The 16,582-nt window shown below is 40.9% G+C and overlaps 1 protein-coding gene across 1 annotated transcript; it reads left to right on the top strand.

Annotated features, from left to right (window-relative positions):
• Positions 1–5,549: 5,549 nt before the first annotated feature.
• KLHL24 (kelch-like family member 24) lies at positions 5,550–15,855 on the top strand. Its single transcript, XM_010021204.1, has 6 exons — positions 5,550–6,469; positions 11,443–11,627; positions 12,712–12,830; positions 13,532–13,720; positions 14,155–14,343; positions 15,516–15,855. The coding sequence occupies exons 1-6, from the start codon at positions 5,550–5,552 to the stop codon at positions 15,714–15,716; spliced, it is 1,803 nt and encodes a 600-aa protein (XP_010019506.1). The 3' UTR covers positions 15,717–15,855.
• The last annotated feature ends 727 nt before the right edge of the window (positions 15,856–16,582 follow it).

The following is a 16,582-nucleotide window of genomic DNA, read 5'->3' as shown; positions in this document are numbered from 1 at the left end:
TTCACCCCGGAGTTGCTTGGGGTCGCCGGGTTGGTTCGGGGGGTGCTTTGGGACTGTGTTTAGCTTGGATGATGCGTTGTTCCCTTATATAGTAAAAAGGGGCAGCAGCAACTTGGGAATGCTTTGGGACAAAGCTGTAGGAATAGGGCCGTTGGGGAGGCTCCCACGTTGCCGCATGTCCAGAACCCCATTCCTTTAGGCAAAGGCAGTGTCGCGGGGTTGGGACGCCAATCTGAGCAATGAGGTCTGTGTTGTGCTTTTCCCGAGTACGTGTGAAAGCGATAGTGGAGTTCTGTCCCTCCCCGCAGTACGGGACAGCACGCAGAGCTTGTGTTCTTTCCCCTCCAGCAGGGGCATGACCTTTCCACTTGCAGAGAAGTCAGCTACACACTTGTGCACAGTTTAAAGCTGTTCGGTTTTGCTGCATGTTTTTGTTTGGTTTTACATCATAATCACGAGTCTTACTTCCGAATTAGTTCCTGGTTTTGCTGTGTGACTTTTGAGGGCACTTGAGGGCTGCTTTTTCTGTGTGTCATTAACTAGATTACTATTGAGTTTTGGCTTTCAGAGTTTGTTTTAATCGAAGTAGTGTCTTACATTAGAATAAAAAGCTGCTACAAACTCCTTACCATGTCAGTCACCTTGTTCACTTTGATTTCTTGTTTACTAGTTATTCAGTATTCTTAAAGACTTCATCTTAAAGGCATTTAAATCCTCAATTTCTGTTGTTAATCTTTTCTTAAGTCTTTTAAACCCAACAACTTTATGGTCTTTTTTGTATCATAACAAAAGAAGAAGAAATAAAGCTGTGTTTGCTGGAGGGAAAGGTTATGGGATTTTTTGCCCCTCCCATCTCTTACTTTAAAAGAAAACAACAAGAGCACGTGTTGTGGTTTAGCCAGCCTGTTGCAGTAGGTACAACTGGGAGCTTGTTTTCTCTGGCTCTTGCGGTAACCAGACATCTGAGGTGAAGCACATCTGCAGACCCTGTCACCTGAAATCACAACCAGAATTACCGGAATAGGCTAAACCTGAGTTACAGTTCCCACACTTCAGAATGAAAATACCCTTTATTTAGTAAGCTCAGCCGCGTTACCTTGGGGGTGCTGTTATCAACATCATACAGGTAATAGTAGATGTGACTGCTCTGCAGGCCCCACTGCCAGGGTTAGCCGTGCCAGCGGTGTGCCCATTGCCATGAGTGTGCTGGGTTGTGCCAGTGGCTCCTGCCCTTCCCCGGTGTAGCGGCCTGTTCCAGTGCCTTCCTTTCTCCCTTTGCAGACGGTCACCGGTGCGTCCACACCACGCAACTGCCTGTGCTGACGTGACGCCGCAGCGGGCACGGGGTGGAAGCCACCTTCACTGGCAGCAGCAGAAGCCCACCTCAGCCTCAGGTATCACAGACTGGTTTGGGTTAGAAGGGAGCTTAAAGCTCACCTAGTTCCAACCCCCTGCCACGGGCAGGGACACCTTCCACTAGAGCAGGTTGCTCCAAGCCCCTGTGTCCAACCTGGCCTTGAACACTGCCAGAGATGGGGCAGCCACAGCTTCTCTGGGCACCCTGTGCCAGCGCCTCGGCACTCTCACAGGGAAGAACTTCTTCCTAATGTCTCACCTCAATCTCCCCTCTGTCAGGTTAAAGCCATTCCCCCTTGTCCTGTCCCTACAGGCCCTTGTCAAAAGCCCCTCTCCAGGCTTCTTGTTGGCCCCTTCAGGCACTGGGAGCTGCTCTAAGGTCTCCCCTTAAGGAGCCTTCTCTTCTCTAGGCTGCACCAGCCCAGCTCTCTCAGCCTGGCTCCAGAGCAGAGCTGCTCCAGCCCTCAGAACATGTCCATGGCCTCCCCTGGACTCGCTCCAACAGCTCCACGTCCCTCTTGTGTTGTTGCCCCAGAGCTGGACACAGGACTGCGGGGGGGCGTCTTACCATAGCAGAGCAAAGGGGGAGAATCCCCTCCCTCATCTGACTGCTCACGCTCTGGGGATGTAGCCCAGCATGTACTTCTGAATCTACCACCTGAGGGTGAGCTTAGCAGTAGAGCTGTGGCACACCTGATGACTAGGTGTTTAGCCAAGGGCCTCACCCTGACCTTGGCTGTGTGTTTCCTCTGCTGCTTTCTGAGAGTTCTGCTAGTGGACCAAAGGAGTTTTGTGACACACAAGTTGACAAGAACAGCTCTACCAGAAAGTCGCTAGCTGTTTCCAGTGCTACGGATGAAGGGAGAGGGGTAAGGTACATGAGGGTGTTGCAGTGGAGGAAGGAGGAGTTTAGTGCAACATAGAAGTAAATTGCACAGGAGGATTTACTGATGGAAAGTGATAGAGCAAGCATGTTATAGATCTCATTTACTGGCCTCTGAATTGGGCTCTTGGTCAGATTATTTCTGAGGAACATCTTGAGCTGACAAGCCTCCAGACCCTATAGAGTAAGGACATGGAGGAACCTGATCTTCTGGTCAATACAGCTTAATTTGGAGATGTGCGTGCACAGGTAACACCCATGTTGGAGCCGTGTCTGTATGTGTAAAGCATTGTTAAAACCTGTTGATAGAAATGTGATTTGTTTTTTCCTTTCTAGTTGTTTTTGCATGTGTAGTCTCTGATTTGCTTAAGGTCTGTCCTTGCTGACCCTGGCTTAGGCAAGCAATACAGTACACTTGGTGGTTTTTTGATATAATAATTCCCAATAATTGCCTTTAGGGAAAAAAAGATTGTTTTTCTTTTGCTTCATTGAAGCTTACTGATGAGATTTCAAACGTTAGTCTCCAAATGGTTGGTGCTCTATAGCGCAGAGCCTGTTGCATGTGTAAGTACCTTTATATACACACGCGGAAGGTGCAGGCAGGTCCATTCTCCTGTGTGTGTTTCCCTCCTTTGTGCGCTAAACAGCTCAGCTTCAGGCATGGATTCCCCTCTGCCTTTCCAGAGTTGAGGCTGAAACAAGGGGCAGCAGTTGGAAGTGGCTGCCAGAGTGAGATTTGCAAGAAGGCTGTATCACATGTGTGTCTGATAGAGCCGAGTATGTGATGGTGTTACTGATAGTCTTATAAAATTACTTAGCTCAAGCAAACCTACAGAAGTAATTCACTGTAGACAGAAACCAGAGCATAGTATATTCAAAAGCAGTAATTTCTGTGATAGAGTGTAATTCTTTTTCCTTTCCATTCTCTTCTTTGTGAATTTGCAGTTTTTATCGCCTTGATTATTTTTTTCCATGGATTTTTTTAGTTCCCCATTTCTCTAATCCTTTGGGAAATTAAAGAAAAAAAAAAATCATTTGCTGACCACTAATCTTACGGTGTTCCAAGCACAGAGACATTGCTTCCTTTAGTGAGCAGTCTTTATTTCTGTTTATTAGTGATTGCATAATGTAGTGTCTTCTTAAGTCTTAACATCTTACATAATGAGAAAGATTTAATCTTGAAGGCCTTTATTTTTTACTTAGTTGCTGTGTTTTGCCCTTTTTTTGCAACATGCCAGTGTCTTGTTTCTGATTTCAGGCTAACTTTGCTTTGGAAAAGCTCCATTAGTTTTAACGGCATGCTTCTGATTTAAATCAGTGACAGTGGAATCAAGCCCTTAGTCTTTATATTTCTATTTTCATGGTTTTATTTCTCTTTTCTACTGCTGGTGCTTAGTTTCTGCCCACTTTCTCGTGCCAAGTAGTGTGGAATTAATTGCAGATAAACTTCACCGTAAGGGTTAGAGTGTTGAAGCTGGTGAGGAGGTGGTGGTTGTTGTTGGTTTTGTTTTTCATCTGGCTTGCGTCATTCCAGGGTAGAGTGGTTGTGAAATGCACTGGATAGAGTATCAGCTACAGATACACCATCTATTTATGCCTCGGTAAAATCTCTTAAGCAATCAGTTATTAGATAGGCTCATTGCAACAGTGTTTTCCAGGCATCAAAGTGACAACTGATCCTGTTTTAATGACAGTTAAGTATTTTGTAGTGTAAATGAGCCATTCCAAGCACATACCTTGTAAACATGCATAAAAGAATTTATATGGAAAATGATAGCTTTAAACCCTCTTTTCTCAATGAGTAAATGTACAGCACACACATTGTTCTCTTTCTGTTTGTTAAGATGGTGCCTTTTAAAGGTGCTGTGTAAAAAGGCTGTTTAAAAAAAGCCTGTTCATTGTGTTCTATATTAAGCGATGATGTAGGCAGACTTGGATGGGGTAATTGCAGCTCTAAAGATGCTAGCACATCAGGAAATGGCATTGCTGCGAGGAGCTGATGTTTACTGACTGTGTAAGTGGGGAATGAGGGAAACTGAATACAGCCTTGCAGAAGCATGACAAAAATTTCCATAAACTTTAAAGTAATTCTGTGCACGTCCTTCTAAGACACACAAATAAATATGACATGCATCTGGAATGATACCTGTGTCAGACCCGGGAGGGTGTTGTGCTCAGCCTCAGTGTATTTTGGTGGACGTTCATCCAGTTCATTTTAAAGCTCAGGAGAGGCAAAAAGCCCTATTGCTGCTAGATTGATTGGTGGATCACATCTCCTCTAACACGCACTCTCTGCCAAGTCAGCAGCATTTTCTTCACTTACAGACTTCAGTATCAGCATGTGCTAACACTTGAGTACTTGATTTTTGCAACATCAGTGCTCTGATAAATGTGAGCGTGTCTTTGCATGCAGGGGAGAACGTTGTACGCTTGTATTTGAAACTGTAAAGTGTTTGAGCAAACCTTCTGCTAGTAATTATTTGCTAATAGTACTTTGCAAAACAGAAACTTTCCCTGTCCTCAGTAAGCTGCCTTTGGTGCTTATTTTCAATAGTTTTACACAAACAAATGTAATTCTTCCTTCACTCTGTTTTGGGCACTAGCAGTTTACATTCATTTTAAAATCAATTTTAGACTACTGGGAAACTCATTTTTAGATGCTGGGATGAACAGGTGAAAACTTATGGTCAAGGTTATTCCTTGAGATAACTGGATGTTACTAAACACTAATATTGTAAGACTTCATAATGATAGACTTTATAATGAAAACAGTGATTTTTGAACTGAATTTTTACTTTGAAGATTTCAGTTTCCTTTTCTTTTCCCCCTTTTTGAGTAGTGCTGTTACACTTGTACTTGGAGGCTCCAGCTGAAATTTTCTCATTTCAAAAGAGAAAACCCCAAGCTCTGTATCTTCATCCAGGAAATCTTTGGCTTCTGTCAGTCAGGTGACCTACTGGAGCCGAGATCACAGCTGGGTTTTTATCTTGAGCACTAATCAAGTGGTGCAGGGACATTCAGAACTCGCCATCCAGAACATGTGTTCTATGGGTATACTTTGAGATTAATGTGTAGCAGAAAATTGTCCTGTGCAAGGTCATTTGCCCTGTGTACTCTGTCACCTCTAGTAAAGGCCAAAACCAGGCACAGTTCATAGAGTGAGCAAACAAGTGTTTTGTCTAATTCTCATGATGAAATTAAGACTGTACCAGACTAAGTACTGAAGTGTTCTAATTTTTCAGACCGTAACACTGTGAAGGAGAAACTCTGCAAATATTTCTCAATGACTCTATAGCCAACTGATGTAACAATGGTACTAATATTGGGACGCAGACTGAATAGAGAGGATAGCGGGATACGAGATTCCCCTGCCACCAAGCGGAAAGTTTTTGAAATGGACCCAAAGTCGTTGTCAGGCCCTGAGTTTTTCGACTTCTCCTCGGGATCATCCCATGCTGAAAGCATTCTCCAGATCTTCAATGAATTCCGAGACAGCCGGTTGTTCACAGATGTTATTATCTGTGTGGAAGGGAGGGAGTTTCCCTGCCACCGAGCGGTTCTCTCAGCCTGCAGCAGCTACTTCAGAGCTATGTTCTGCAACGACCATAGGGAGAGCAGAGAGATGCTGGTGGAGATCAATGGCATTCTTGCTGAAGCTATGGATTGCTTTTTGCAGTATGTATACACAGGCAAGGTGAAAATCACTACAGAGAACGTGCAGTATCTCTTTGAAACATCAAGTCTCTTTCAGATCAGTGTTCTGCGCGACGCCTGCGCCAAGTTCCTGGAAGAACAGCTGGATCCTTGCAATTGCCTGGGCATCCAGCGCTTCGCAGATGCACACTCGCTCAAGACACTGTTCACCAAGTGCCGAAACTTTGCTCTGCAGACGTTTGAGGATGTGTCCCAGCATGAAGAATTCCTCGAGCTGGGGAAGGATGAGCTTATTGATTACATTTGCAGTGACGAACTGGTGATCAGTAAGGAGGAGATGGTGTTTGAAGCTGTCATGCGCTGGGTGTACCGGGCAGTCGAGTTGCGAAGACCAGTGTTACATGAACTTCTGACGCATGTCAGGCTCCCGTTGTTGCACCCAAACTACTTTGTGCAGACTGTGGAAGTGGACCAGCTGATTCAGAACTCCCCAGAGTGTTATCAGCTGCTGCATGAAGCCAGGCGATACCATATCCTTGGAAATGAGATGATGTCTCCCAGAACTAGGCCGCGCAGGTGAGGAATTTTCTTTTTCTCCCCTTATTTCTGTAGCAGAAGGATGTAGTTTGCTGTACAGGTGCTTGATATACACACATGCCCAGAAAACAAAACATCTCTTGCAAATGATTTTATTTTGCATTGTGGAGCCACTACAGTTACACTTCTGTACTTCCCCACAACATGCGAAGCTCACACTTGTCTTGAAAATGTACGTGAGTCTTTTTGCACAGATTATTGCCATGAAATGAATGACTGTTGGGGTAAGTGAACTCGTATTGCCTTGCGTGTAAAATGCTCTCTAAAGGCTCATGTTTGCTAGGTGAGAACTGAAGTTACTTCGTACAATAGCAGTGACTTGAAAAGAACTGACCATGCTATAGCAGGTAAACCATTACATTTCGCAGCCTTCTTTTTATAACAAAGGCATGGAAGTGTACAGCATACTATGAAGGATGGGGATATATACTCAGAGCATTCACTTGCTACATCACAAATACCTTACAGATGGAGTAGTACACGGATTGGTAATAGACAGTAGACAGCAGAACAACAGGTTCTTCACTAAAGAAACTAAATCTTGCATTTTTACAGAATTACAGAACAGTTCCTGAGGAGTTTCATGCTTACTCTATGACATTTTAATAATTCAGAATTGCTGCTACTTAATAACGTGTTACACAAATAGGTGTCTGAGGTTGTAAGAAGAAATGAGGAAGCGTCCATTAGTGGCATTTGTGAGCAATGGTGGTTGTGATTTCTTTCTTTTCCTGAAAATGTATTTTCCCAGCCTTACCTCCCCATAATAGTTGGTTTATTGTTAAGTCCAGCTGATTTAGTTATAAAATCATGTGTTATATTAAGGCGATGCAGTGAACAGAGACAGACAGATTGTGTTAGGAGTTACTCTTTGTTTACTCTTAGTCATCTGTGGTTGCTGTACAGTCACTATGCAGGGAACCTTTATTTTTTTTGGCATGTGTTAAAGGCTTGCTTATGGGGAAAAAAAATACTTTGCAAACATTTGCCCCATTAGTGGCTTTCCAGTCTTCAATCCTGCTGTGAGAGAAGTTCTCAAGCTCCTTGCAGCCCTGCTTCCAGGTTCTCTAAGATGCAGGGCTGCTGTGGAGGGTGTTTGGAAACTTGTGGTTCATGGCAGTTTGGAAACTGGTACATTGATAGTTTTGGAGACATTTCATACCCTGAGTGTGGGCCTCAGCAAGGGACCACGGGAGTTGAGACCAAAGACCTCCTTGTTTCATGAGCAGTTGGAGGGGGGCTGTATCTTGTGTGGGCATCTCGTGTGGTGCGTGTTGTGTGCTTATTACTCAATTTGATAAAGAAAGCATATCCTCTGTGACCTAACAGTTTTGTCCAAGTGCATGGTGTGTGTGTACTTGCAAATCTCAACAGCCTCAGAGTAGTGTTCTGGGTTGTAGATTAAGTACCTTGCCTAATACAGGGGATTTCTGAAGCTGAGGAGGGGAGGAGTTTCAGATTTTGTGGGCTTTGCTGGTTTTACTGCCAAGCTTATTAAACTGCACTGGGATTCGAGTAGGCAGAAACAAGAGAAATAATTTACAAAGAGAAAAACTGGCTGGTTTATTTTTCCCCTTTTCTATATTACATTCATGGAATAGTTCTTTGTCATTTGTTTCTGTTGCCTGGTTGTTTCTGTTGCCTATAGCAAAAAAGAGATCATGTTTTAAAACAGTTACGACGACCCCTTCCCCCATCTTTACCTCATGCCTTTTCTGGGCATTTCTGGGGGGGGTTGGGGAGGAGCAGACACTCATGAGCTCTTTTCCTTCTTTCTTGCCTTTCTCCAGTTTCTTTTTGTATATAAACTGTTGCTAAAAGGAGTCAGGCTGTGACATAGAAATTCCACACCAGGGGTTTTACTGTTTCAATTATGATTGAAATTGTATGAGTACATGTGCATCTCCAGGTGAAGCACCTTCTAACCAGTTGTTTCAAAAGAACAGTGTGGATTGCAATTCATAGTTGGGTTTTATTTCTGTTTTTTTTTCCTTTTTGAAGCCAGTGAACAGTTCCCTGAAGTAAATCAATGTTTAAAATGCATTCTAACAGTTGCCTGCTTGCTCTTTTCCCATTAGGCATGTCTTTTTGAAAGAGGTTTTCAGTTACTTACTTAAAATGACTTAGTGACATCCTGAGGTTGTCTCTCATATGCCTTTTAAGTCTGTCTTGTCCCCTGCGTGGCCAATCTCCAAGATGAGATCAAGAAGTGAGCAGTAACACATTTCCATATACAAAACAAAACAAGCTCTTCCTACTGTGTGCTTTGAATTATCTTCAGATTTTCAGGTACCTGTGGGTTTTTCAATCACACAGTTTCTGTTAAACTGTCTGGTAACAATATATGAGTGTTCTCTTCAATTAACTAGAAGTTTAATTCATTTATTCATCAATTAGAAGGTTTTATTCATTTCTTCATTTTAACACATCCTTTTCAGATATAATGTAGCCCCTTGGCTTTAATGTAGCCCCTTATCTTTTTCCCCACAAGGAGATGAGGTTTTATTTCACTTTACAATCTGTCTGTTATCCCATTTACTGCCCAAAAGTGAATTAAGAAGGGGAGTGGGGGAAATAATAGTGATTTACTAGAGTTCCTGTAATTTGTCTCCCAGACTTAAAATGTTTTTGAATGTAATGTGTCTGAACTACTGGAAGTTCTTCTGGCCAGCTGATGCTGTGCTGGCTGGGGTTCTCACCTCATCTACAGGTTTGTAAGTAACTCCAGACCTCTTGGAAACCTGTTTTTGGGAATGCACTGTGGGTTGTCTTCCACCCCCACCCCTTTTCTATTTTGTGCACTTCTTACTGACAGGAGGTGTCTCTTGGAATCTGTAGAGTGCCTGTTTTAGCTCACCTCTGTTATTCTGTTCACACCATTTCTTCTGAGGGCTACAAGGAGGACTTTTATTAACCTTATGTGCCCTCTGTCATTTGCAAACAATCTTTTGGAATTAACCTTAAAGCCTGTAGAGTGCAAGGCTCCTTCAAGAAAAACCTAACAGAGAAAATGTTTCTTAACTGAAGAGAGGATACGGTTATATAGGTACTAAAGCGTTGGGGAAAAGTTTTGGTTTTCTGTGGATTTGAAGTACCGTACTAAATTAATATTTTTTTTAAAGAGCAAAACTCCATCATAGCAATGAATAGAGCTCTCGCAAAGATTTTTAGTTCGTTTGGCTTTAAAGTACAGGTTGATAATCTGGTACAGTAAGCTTTTCAGTAAGTAATGGAGGCCTTGATTCTAATCTAGAAAGTAATCAACAGATAATCCTCCTCCATGCATAAAGTTAACTGATGTATCTGGGCTTGCTTTTAAGGCCAATTGAGATGAGTACCTTGCTTTTAAGGAAATTCTCTTCCTGGGTGATGCTTTCTGGCACAGTAGCTTCCCCTGTCTTATACTTTGAGAGATTCTTTTCAGAGTTGTTCCTCAAAAAAGCAAAAAACAGTAACAGTAAATACATAGAAACCAGGAAGGAGCATGACTTCAAAGCTGAGCAGCTGAAGAGAGTCTTTCTTCTGACTAGTTCAGGTGCGTGAGTATACTTCCTCAGTTACCTGTCTTCATTTATATAACCTTACATTGTCATTTAGTATTACCTTTGCCTATTTAAAATACTCTTGACTAGAAATATATATGGTATATTTAAATTATGGTGTGGGGTGACCAGGAGATATAGAAGGGCTAACTGGTTTTATTCCTGAAGTTTCAAACCAGGGAAATGTTGTCGGGATTTATAAGTTAATATGTGCATAAGCTCCCATTAGGAAATTTGAGGATGTAAATCATGCAACTTTTATCTCAAATGCAGTTATAAGTTGGGTTTGGTTTGGGGTTGGTTTTGGGTTTGTTTGGGTTTTTTTGGGGGAAAGGGAGTGGGGAGAAGACTGCAGTACTTAGCAATAGTATGAATAAGATGTCTGTTCATATTGGAATCAAAGTTAAAGCACAACACTATAAAAGGGTTTACCAAAAATTAATCTTGCATTCAGTTTTCATTAATAAACAGCAGTCCTTGAAACAACTATATCAGTGCAAAATCCTTTAATCTGAAAAAGCCCTGAAAAGAAAGGATTTTGACAAATGTTTGCTAGACCTTATAAATACGAGAGAAGGAATGAAAGTTGGTCATAGTTTGATTGCATGTCAAAGATGGTTGGTTCTCTGCATTCAAATGTGGATTAACATACAACGAGTTTTGTTATTGCTGTGAATACAGAGTATGTATAATGCAGAAGCATTGGGTTAATACAAGGAGAGTGAGTATGTGGAAAAGAATTTAAAGGCTTATTTGTGTACATTGCAATTTGTCTAATGCTTAATTTTTTCATACAGAGCTTTAGTTTTTGGTTTACACTTGCATTCTTATTTCAGCATTCCTTATTGTTTCCTTCTATCACTGCCCTTTTTCACTTTTTTAACTGTGCATTGGCTCTAAGGTCTCTTTCTTTTTCCATATTCTGGTGGTTAAATGCCTTTTTCTTTTTTTTTCCAGTAAAGAATTTAAACCTTTTTAAACTCTTTGAATATTTAAGCAATGTAAATTACTGTGAATTATGTGATTGCAAAGGGGACATAGGGACTGGTTTCATTGTGATTGCTCACCTCACTGTCTGGCCTCACTCAAACTCTGTTTCTGTTATATCTAGTTACACAGTCAAAGTATTTCTAGAGTAAGGGTTTTCTGTATTTAATTATTTGATTTTCACAGGGGATGTTGTGCAGTGCAACTCCACCACTTAGAGCACCTGTCTGTGTGGTAACCTGCTGTGTAATGAGACAGCTGAAACAGTCAAAACCTCTCTTTGCTAAATGACTCTTTGCTGTAGAAGTTAATGCTATATAGTAAATTTTCCTATTTTCACACAGTTTGAAGATAATGGTGTTTGGCCTCCATGTACTACTAACTGTCCTCTACATCTTGGTTTTTCTGTGTTCACTTTTTTAGATCAACTGGTTATTCTGAAGTAATAGTTGTTGTTGGAGGCTGTGAACGAGTTGGAGGGTTTAATTTGCCATATACCGAGTGCTACGATCCTGTAACAGGAGAGTGGAAGTCACTGGCTAAACTTCCAGAGTTTACCAAGTCTGAGTATGCAGTGTGTGCCCTACGGAATGATATTCTTGTTTCAGGTGAATAATCCTAAAAACATTTAAGACTTTGGTCTTGTCTTTGCTGCCTGTTTTGTTTTGTTCTTTCTTTCTAAGTAGTGTGGCAGATCTTTGTACTGCAAACTTCCAGCAGCTCAACTGAAAGTCACTTTGTCATGTCAGTGAACACCAGCCCCAAACCAATCTTAATGTAGACAAAAGTGTTTTCTGGGATTTTTGTTTGGTATTAATTGGCAGGTTTTTACAGCTGCTTCCAGGATATCAGTTGTGTTTTAAGGAGACAAGCTTCTGCTCATTAAATTGATTGCTTTAAAATACATTAACAGTGTGTTTGCAGCAACAGTTGGAAAAATCTGAGGTAAAAAATCACAAGCAGTGTTCTCCCAGCAGCATTTTCTCTGCTACAAAACCTGCTGTATTCTGCTTAAAACCACCAGTTGTCTGGGAGCAGCACAGCATTGGTACTTTGCTTCTATGATATGGCTGCCCAGACTCCCAGATTAAAACAGTTTAAGCTTCTCATCATGGGAATGTAAAATGGAAACAAATTCCTTTTAGCACCTGTGTTGGAGATCCATTTATACCAGCTTTTTAGGGTGAAATGAGCAATAGCTATAGGTTTTTAAACATCTCTCATCCAGTATTTTAGCAAGGGTAGATTTATAGGGTACAGCTGCTGGTTTAGCCACCAAACCCCATGTGTTAGTTAAACAAAGAAATTGTCTCCTCAGATGTATAGTACCTGTGTTATCTGAACAAACTGTAAAACCAAATAGAATGAACCAAATAGAGGAACAGCTGAGGTTATGGATGTGCCATGAGGCACATAAACAGTTAAAGATTTCATATCTCAAGAAATAATGACGGGATCTTAGCATGCTTCTGGGAGAGGCAATGTAAGTAAAATAGCTTGCTGTATGTTTTCATGTTTGAAACCCAGTGAAACTGACGTTTTCAGTCAGTTTCTATGAATATAGATAGATCTTTATTTTACCTAAAAAAGATAGGAAGTTTTCATTGCCTGCTGTGGAGAGGCATGTTAATAGTTACAATTTCTTGTTTAATAGTGAATTTATTCAAATTGGCATATTTATTGTTTTTAAAGGTGGAAGAATCAATAGCCGGGATGTTTGGATTTATAACTCTCAACTTAACATTTGGATCAGAGTTGCCTCCTTAAATAAAGGCAGATGGCGTCATAAAATGGCTGTTCTTCTTGGTAAAGTAGGTATACTCAATGTTTTTATAGTAGGCATGTTTGTATTTAACAAAACAGTGGAGCAAACACACATACATATTTAGTATTACTTTGTCTTGACATAAAACCAGTAGTTGGGATCAACTGCCCGTGGGATTCTGTTAATGAAAGTTAGGGAAGATGTCCATGTGGTACCCCTTGGTGTTCTTAGATGTGACACTTGAAGCTGGAGCAAACAGAGGGAAGAAGGTGGACAAATAATAATAAGGTCTGCTTCTTAAATATGAGAATACAGAGTGAGAGGAAGAAGTACTTCTGTGAGCAGTGTAAAAAAGGCAGAACACAGAAAAGCAAAGGTAAATTCAGATGGATTTTTGCTGCTGCTGTTGCCGAATTTAGTATGTAAAAAGTGAAATGCAGAGAAATGCCTTTTTTAATAAATGCCATTCAAATAGGAAGTTTCTATCTCAATATTAAAAATACTATACTTTGGACATGTGTTTGCAATGTCATTCCATATGTGACTGAATGGAACTCTTCAGAGAGTCTTTACCTGTTATTTTTTGGCAATATTCTTCTCCTCCTGTGTAGAAATATGAGGAAAGCGTCCCTTCACAAACCTAGCAAAATTATGGTTCTTGCAGCTTTAAATTAATCCAGTTTCATGTTTAAGTGCAATAACTACTCTAAAAATGAAGTGATGGTAGTTTTCACCACTTTGCATTAGGTGTATGTTGTTGGAGGATATGATGGGCAAAACCGCCTCAGCAGTGTGGAGTGTTACGATTCGTTTTCTAATCGATGGACAGAGGTGGCTCCCCTTAAAGAAGCTGTGAGCTCTCCGGCTGTCACCAGCTGTGTTGGCAAACTCTTCGTGATCGGGGGTGGTCCCGATGACAACACGTGTTCTGACAAGGTCAGTTAATTGTATTTGATTGTTTCTTTTGTTTGTGGTAAACAGTATTGCTAGTTTAAGAACAGATCATAGAGATCTGTTTTAACTGTTCTGCTGAATGGCATATGGAATTACTGTAATACAAAAAAGAACAGAGTAGAAAATGTTATCTCAGTAGGATGCTGTTACTGTGGTCTTCCTCATGGATACTGTCATTGGCTTCACAAATACTGTGAATTCTTAAACTTGAGTGTTAGGAAAATACAGTGCATATGTAGACATTATTGATGTATACACATATATATGATGTATTTATATAGCCTTCATTTTCCTGGGGGAATACTGCCCGCCAGGTGTCACTTCTTTGGCTCTCCTTGTGTAATGTAACTGTCTGGGTATACCAGGTTACCTTTTCAGTTGGGTTTTTAATCTGAAATGCATGTATTTGTTTCCAGGTTCAGTCTTACGATCCTGATACTAATTCTTGGTTGCTCCGTGCAACTATCCCTATCGCAAAAAGATGTATTACGGCTGTGTCTTTAAACAATCTGATCTATGTTGCTGGTGGGCTTACCAAAGCAATATACTGCTATGATCCAATCGAGGACTACTGGATGCACGTACAGAATACATTCAGCAGACAGGTAATTAACACTAAAAGGCCTGCAGACATCTGAAGGGTATTCTTTTACATAAGTATCTTGGCATGAAATGAGTATACTTGTTTAACCTGTTAAAATAGCATCATTGATTCCATTCTTGTTATACTTCATCTATGTAATTCAAGCCCATGCAGAAGAGGAAGCTTCTAAACCAGTAGCATTCTGCTGGGTGTCACTGTTAGTGAGTCCAGACTTCTTGTTTGAGAGCAGTTACTGTTGGAGAACAATGTAACAGCATAATGGATGACATTTTAATTGTATAACATCCATCTCTGTCAAGTTCTACTGCATGTTTTAATTTAGACTGAGGATAGTAATGTCCATATAATTGATTAGAGCCTTTCAGGCAAAAAATAATGAGGCTGTTCTTACAGTGTGAGAAGACCCCACAGTATAGCACAAAGTGTCTGACCTAAGCAGCAAGCGCAGTATCACTTCCACGTACAGAACACTGAGCAGAATTTAAAGCTGTGTCCCCATGGTAGTGCAGTGTGTGCGTATTTAATTCTCCTGATGTTTTTAAAACATCAATCACATACTCTATGGTGTCTACCTTAACAGAATTCGTTATTTTTGCTGGCCTTCCCTCTATTCCTGTTTTGGTTTGTGTTCTGTATTTAACGAAAGATTTTTCCATGCCTACTTTTAAGGAAGAAGTACTCTCTTTGCTTCCTGTGAGATGCAGGGCTGTCTTTTTCTTTTGCACTCTTTTCTTTGTCATAGCTTTTTTCCTCTCCCCTGTTTGCATCCCTCTTCATTACCTGGTACTTCTCTGAGGTGCTTCTCCTTGTTACCATTTTTTGCATTAATAGTACCTACTGGGGTCCCTCTTCTGAAAACCTTTCTTCTCTCCTCCTTACCTTTCTCAGATGTTTAAGTAGTAAGTACAGAGTTCAGCTGTATTCCATTGTATCCCTTCTCTGAGCTATGTGTAGTGAAGGCCTAGATCTGAAATAGTCTTTTCCAAGGAATTTGGCTGCTGCTTTCCCCAATTATTGTGCATTCTGCATTGCCCTTTCCAGGAGGGAATAGTATTGGCCAGCATGTTTACAAACTGTAGTCACAATGCTGTCCTCCTGCACTGGGATAGACATGCAGGCATTGAGGTCTTGCTGTTTAAATACTCATGTATTTCTTTCTGTATTTTGAAACAGGAGAACTGTGGCATGTCTGTGTGTAATGGAAAAATCTATATCCTTGGTGGAAGACGAGAAAATGGTGAAGCCACAGACACTATTCTTTGTTACGACCCTGCAACGGGCATTATCACAGGAGTAGCAGCCATGCCCAGGCCAGTATCATATCACGGCTGTGTGACGATTCATAGATATAATGAAAAAGGCTTTAAACTGTAGTATTTTTCCTGGAAAAAAAAGAAGATGGCACGAATGAAACCAGTGGTCTGCTGCAAGACAGGCTTTTTAAAGATTCCTGAAGTGGGAGAATGCCCTTCCCCTGCCTAAGTGTCACATGAAAATTATATCCTGTGCCTTTAGAAAAAGGGTTAATTTAACTTGCAAAACAAGTCTACAAATCTATCCAGTAACCAGAGTTCAGTTATATCTGCTGTGGGCTCTGAAATGAGAGCAGTAACAATACATTGTACTAGTGTTCAGAAAGTTTGCCCTATGTGTGCTTAGTAATTAAAATCTTGGAAGCTTTTTGGGGAAAGTGCCTTCACAAGCATTTGTGCCTGTGTCCAGAGAAGCGTTATCTGCAAGGTGTTTCAGGTTCTGCTAATTGGAAAAATACGTGGGCAAGTAAATTCCAAAGAATCATCTAAGATAACTACCTACAATTTAAAAAAGCTTACATAATTATAGTTCAGATGTACAACATTCTTGCAAGTAGATTACTTGCCTTAACTAAGTAGATTTTATGTCAGGTCATGCACAGTTTGGAATTTAAACAAACAAAACCAAGCAAAACAAATTATGGGGGACAGAATCTTTGAGGAATTCTTTTTTTCTGAAGGAGAAACTGGTTGTTTAGTGAGCCACTGCAACTCACTGCAGTAACAATCATGTAACTTAGCACTATGGGCCTTATTCTTAGTATTGATAAACGTTCATCAGAAGTACAAGGCTACATGACATGGAAAACTAGTGACCACTGGGGTATAGGCATGCATCTGTGAAGCAAATTTGGAATCCCAGTTTTTAACTTTCTGAATAGTAATGGCTGAAGTCTGAAAGTCACTGGGTTTGCTCTTGGCTCACTG

The sequence above is a fragment of the Nestor notabilis genome, unplaced genomic scaffold (genome assembly GCF_000696875.1).
Source record: "Nestor notabilis isolate BGI_N333 unplaced genomic scaffold, ASM69687v1 scaffold33838, whole genome shotgun sequence".
Classification (NCBI taxonomy): Eukaryota; Metazoa; Chordata; class Aves; order Psittaciformes; family Psittacidae; genus Nestor; species Nestor notabilis.
The sequence above is the reverse complement of the archived record's forward strand: the minus strand, read 5'-3'. Positions and strand labels throughout refer to the sequence as shown.

Bases quoted from the DNA above. Each gene is read 5' to 3' on its own strand.
- KLHL24 (XM_010021204.1), top strand. From the start codon at position 5,550: ATGGTACTAATATTGGGACGCAGACTGAATAGAGAGGATAGCGGGATA. The intron at 6,470-11,442 runs GTGAGGAATTTT...TCACTTTTTTAG, and splicing joins CCCAGAACTAGGCCGCGCAG to ATCAACTGGTTATTCTGAAG. The intron at 14,344-15,515 runs GTAATTAACACT...ATTTTGAAACAG, and splicing joins AGAATACATTCAGCAGACAG to GAGAACTGTGGCATGTCTGT.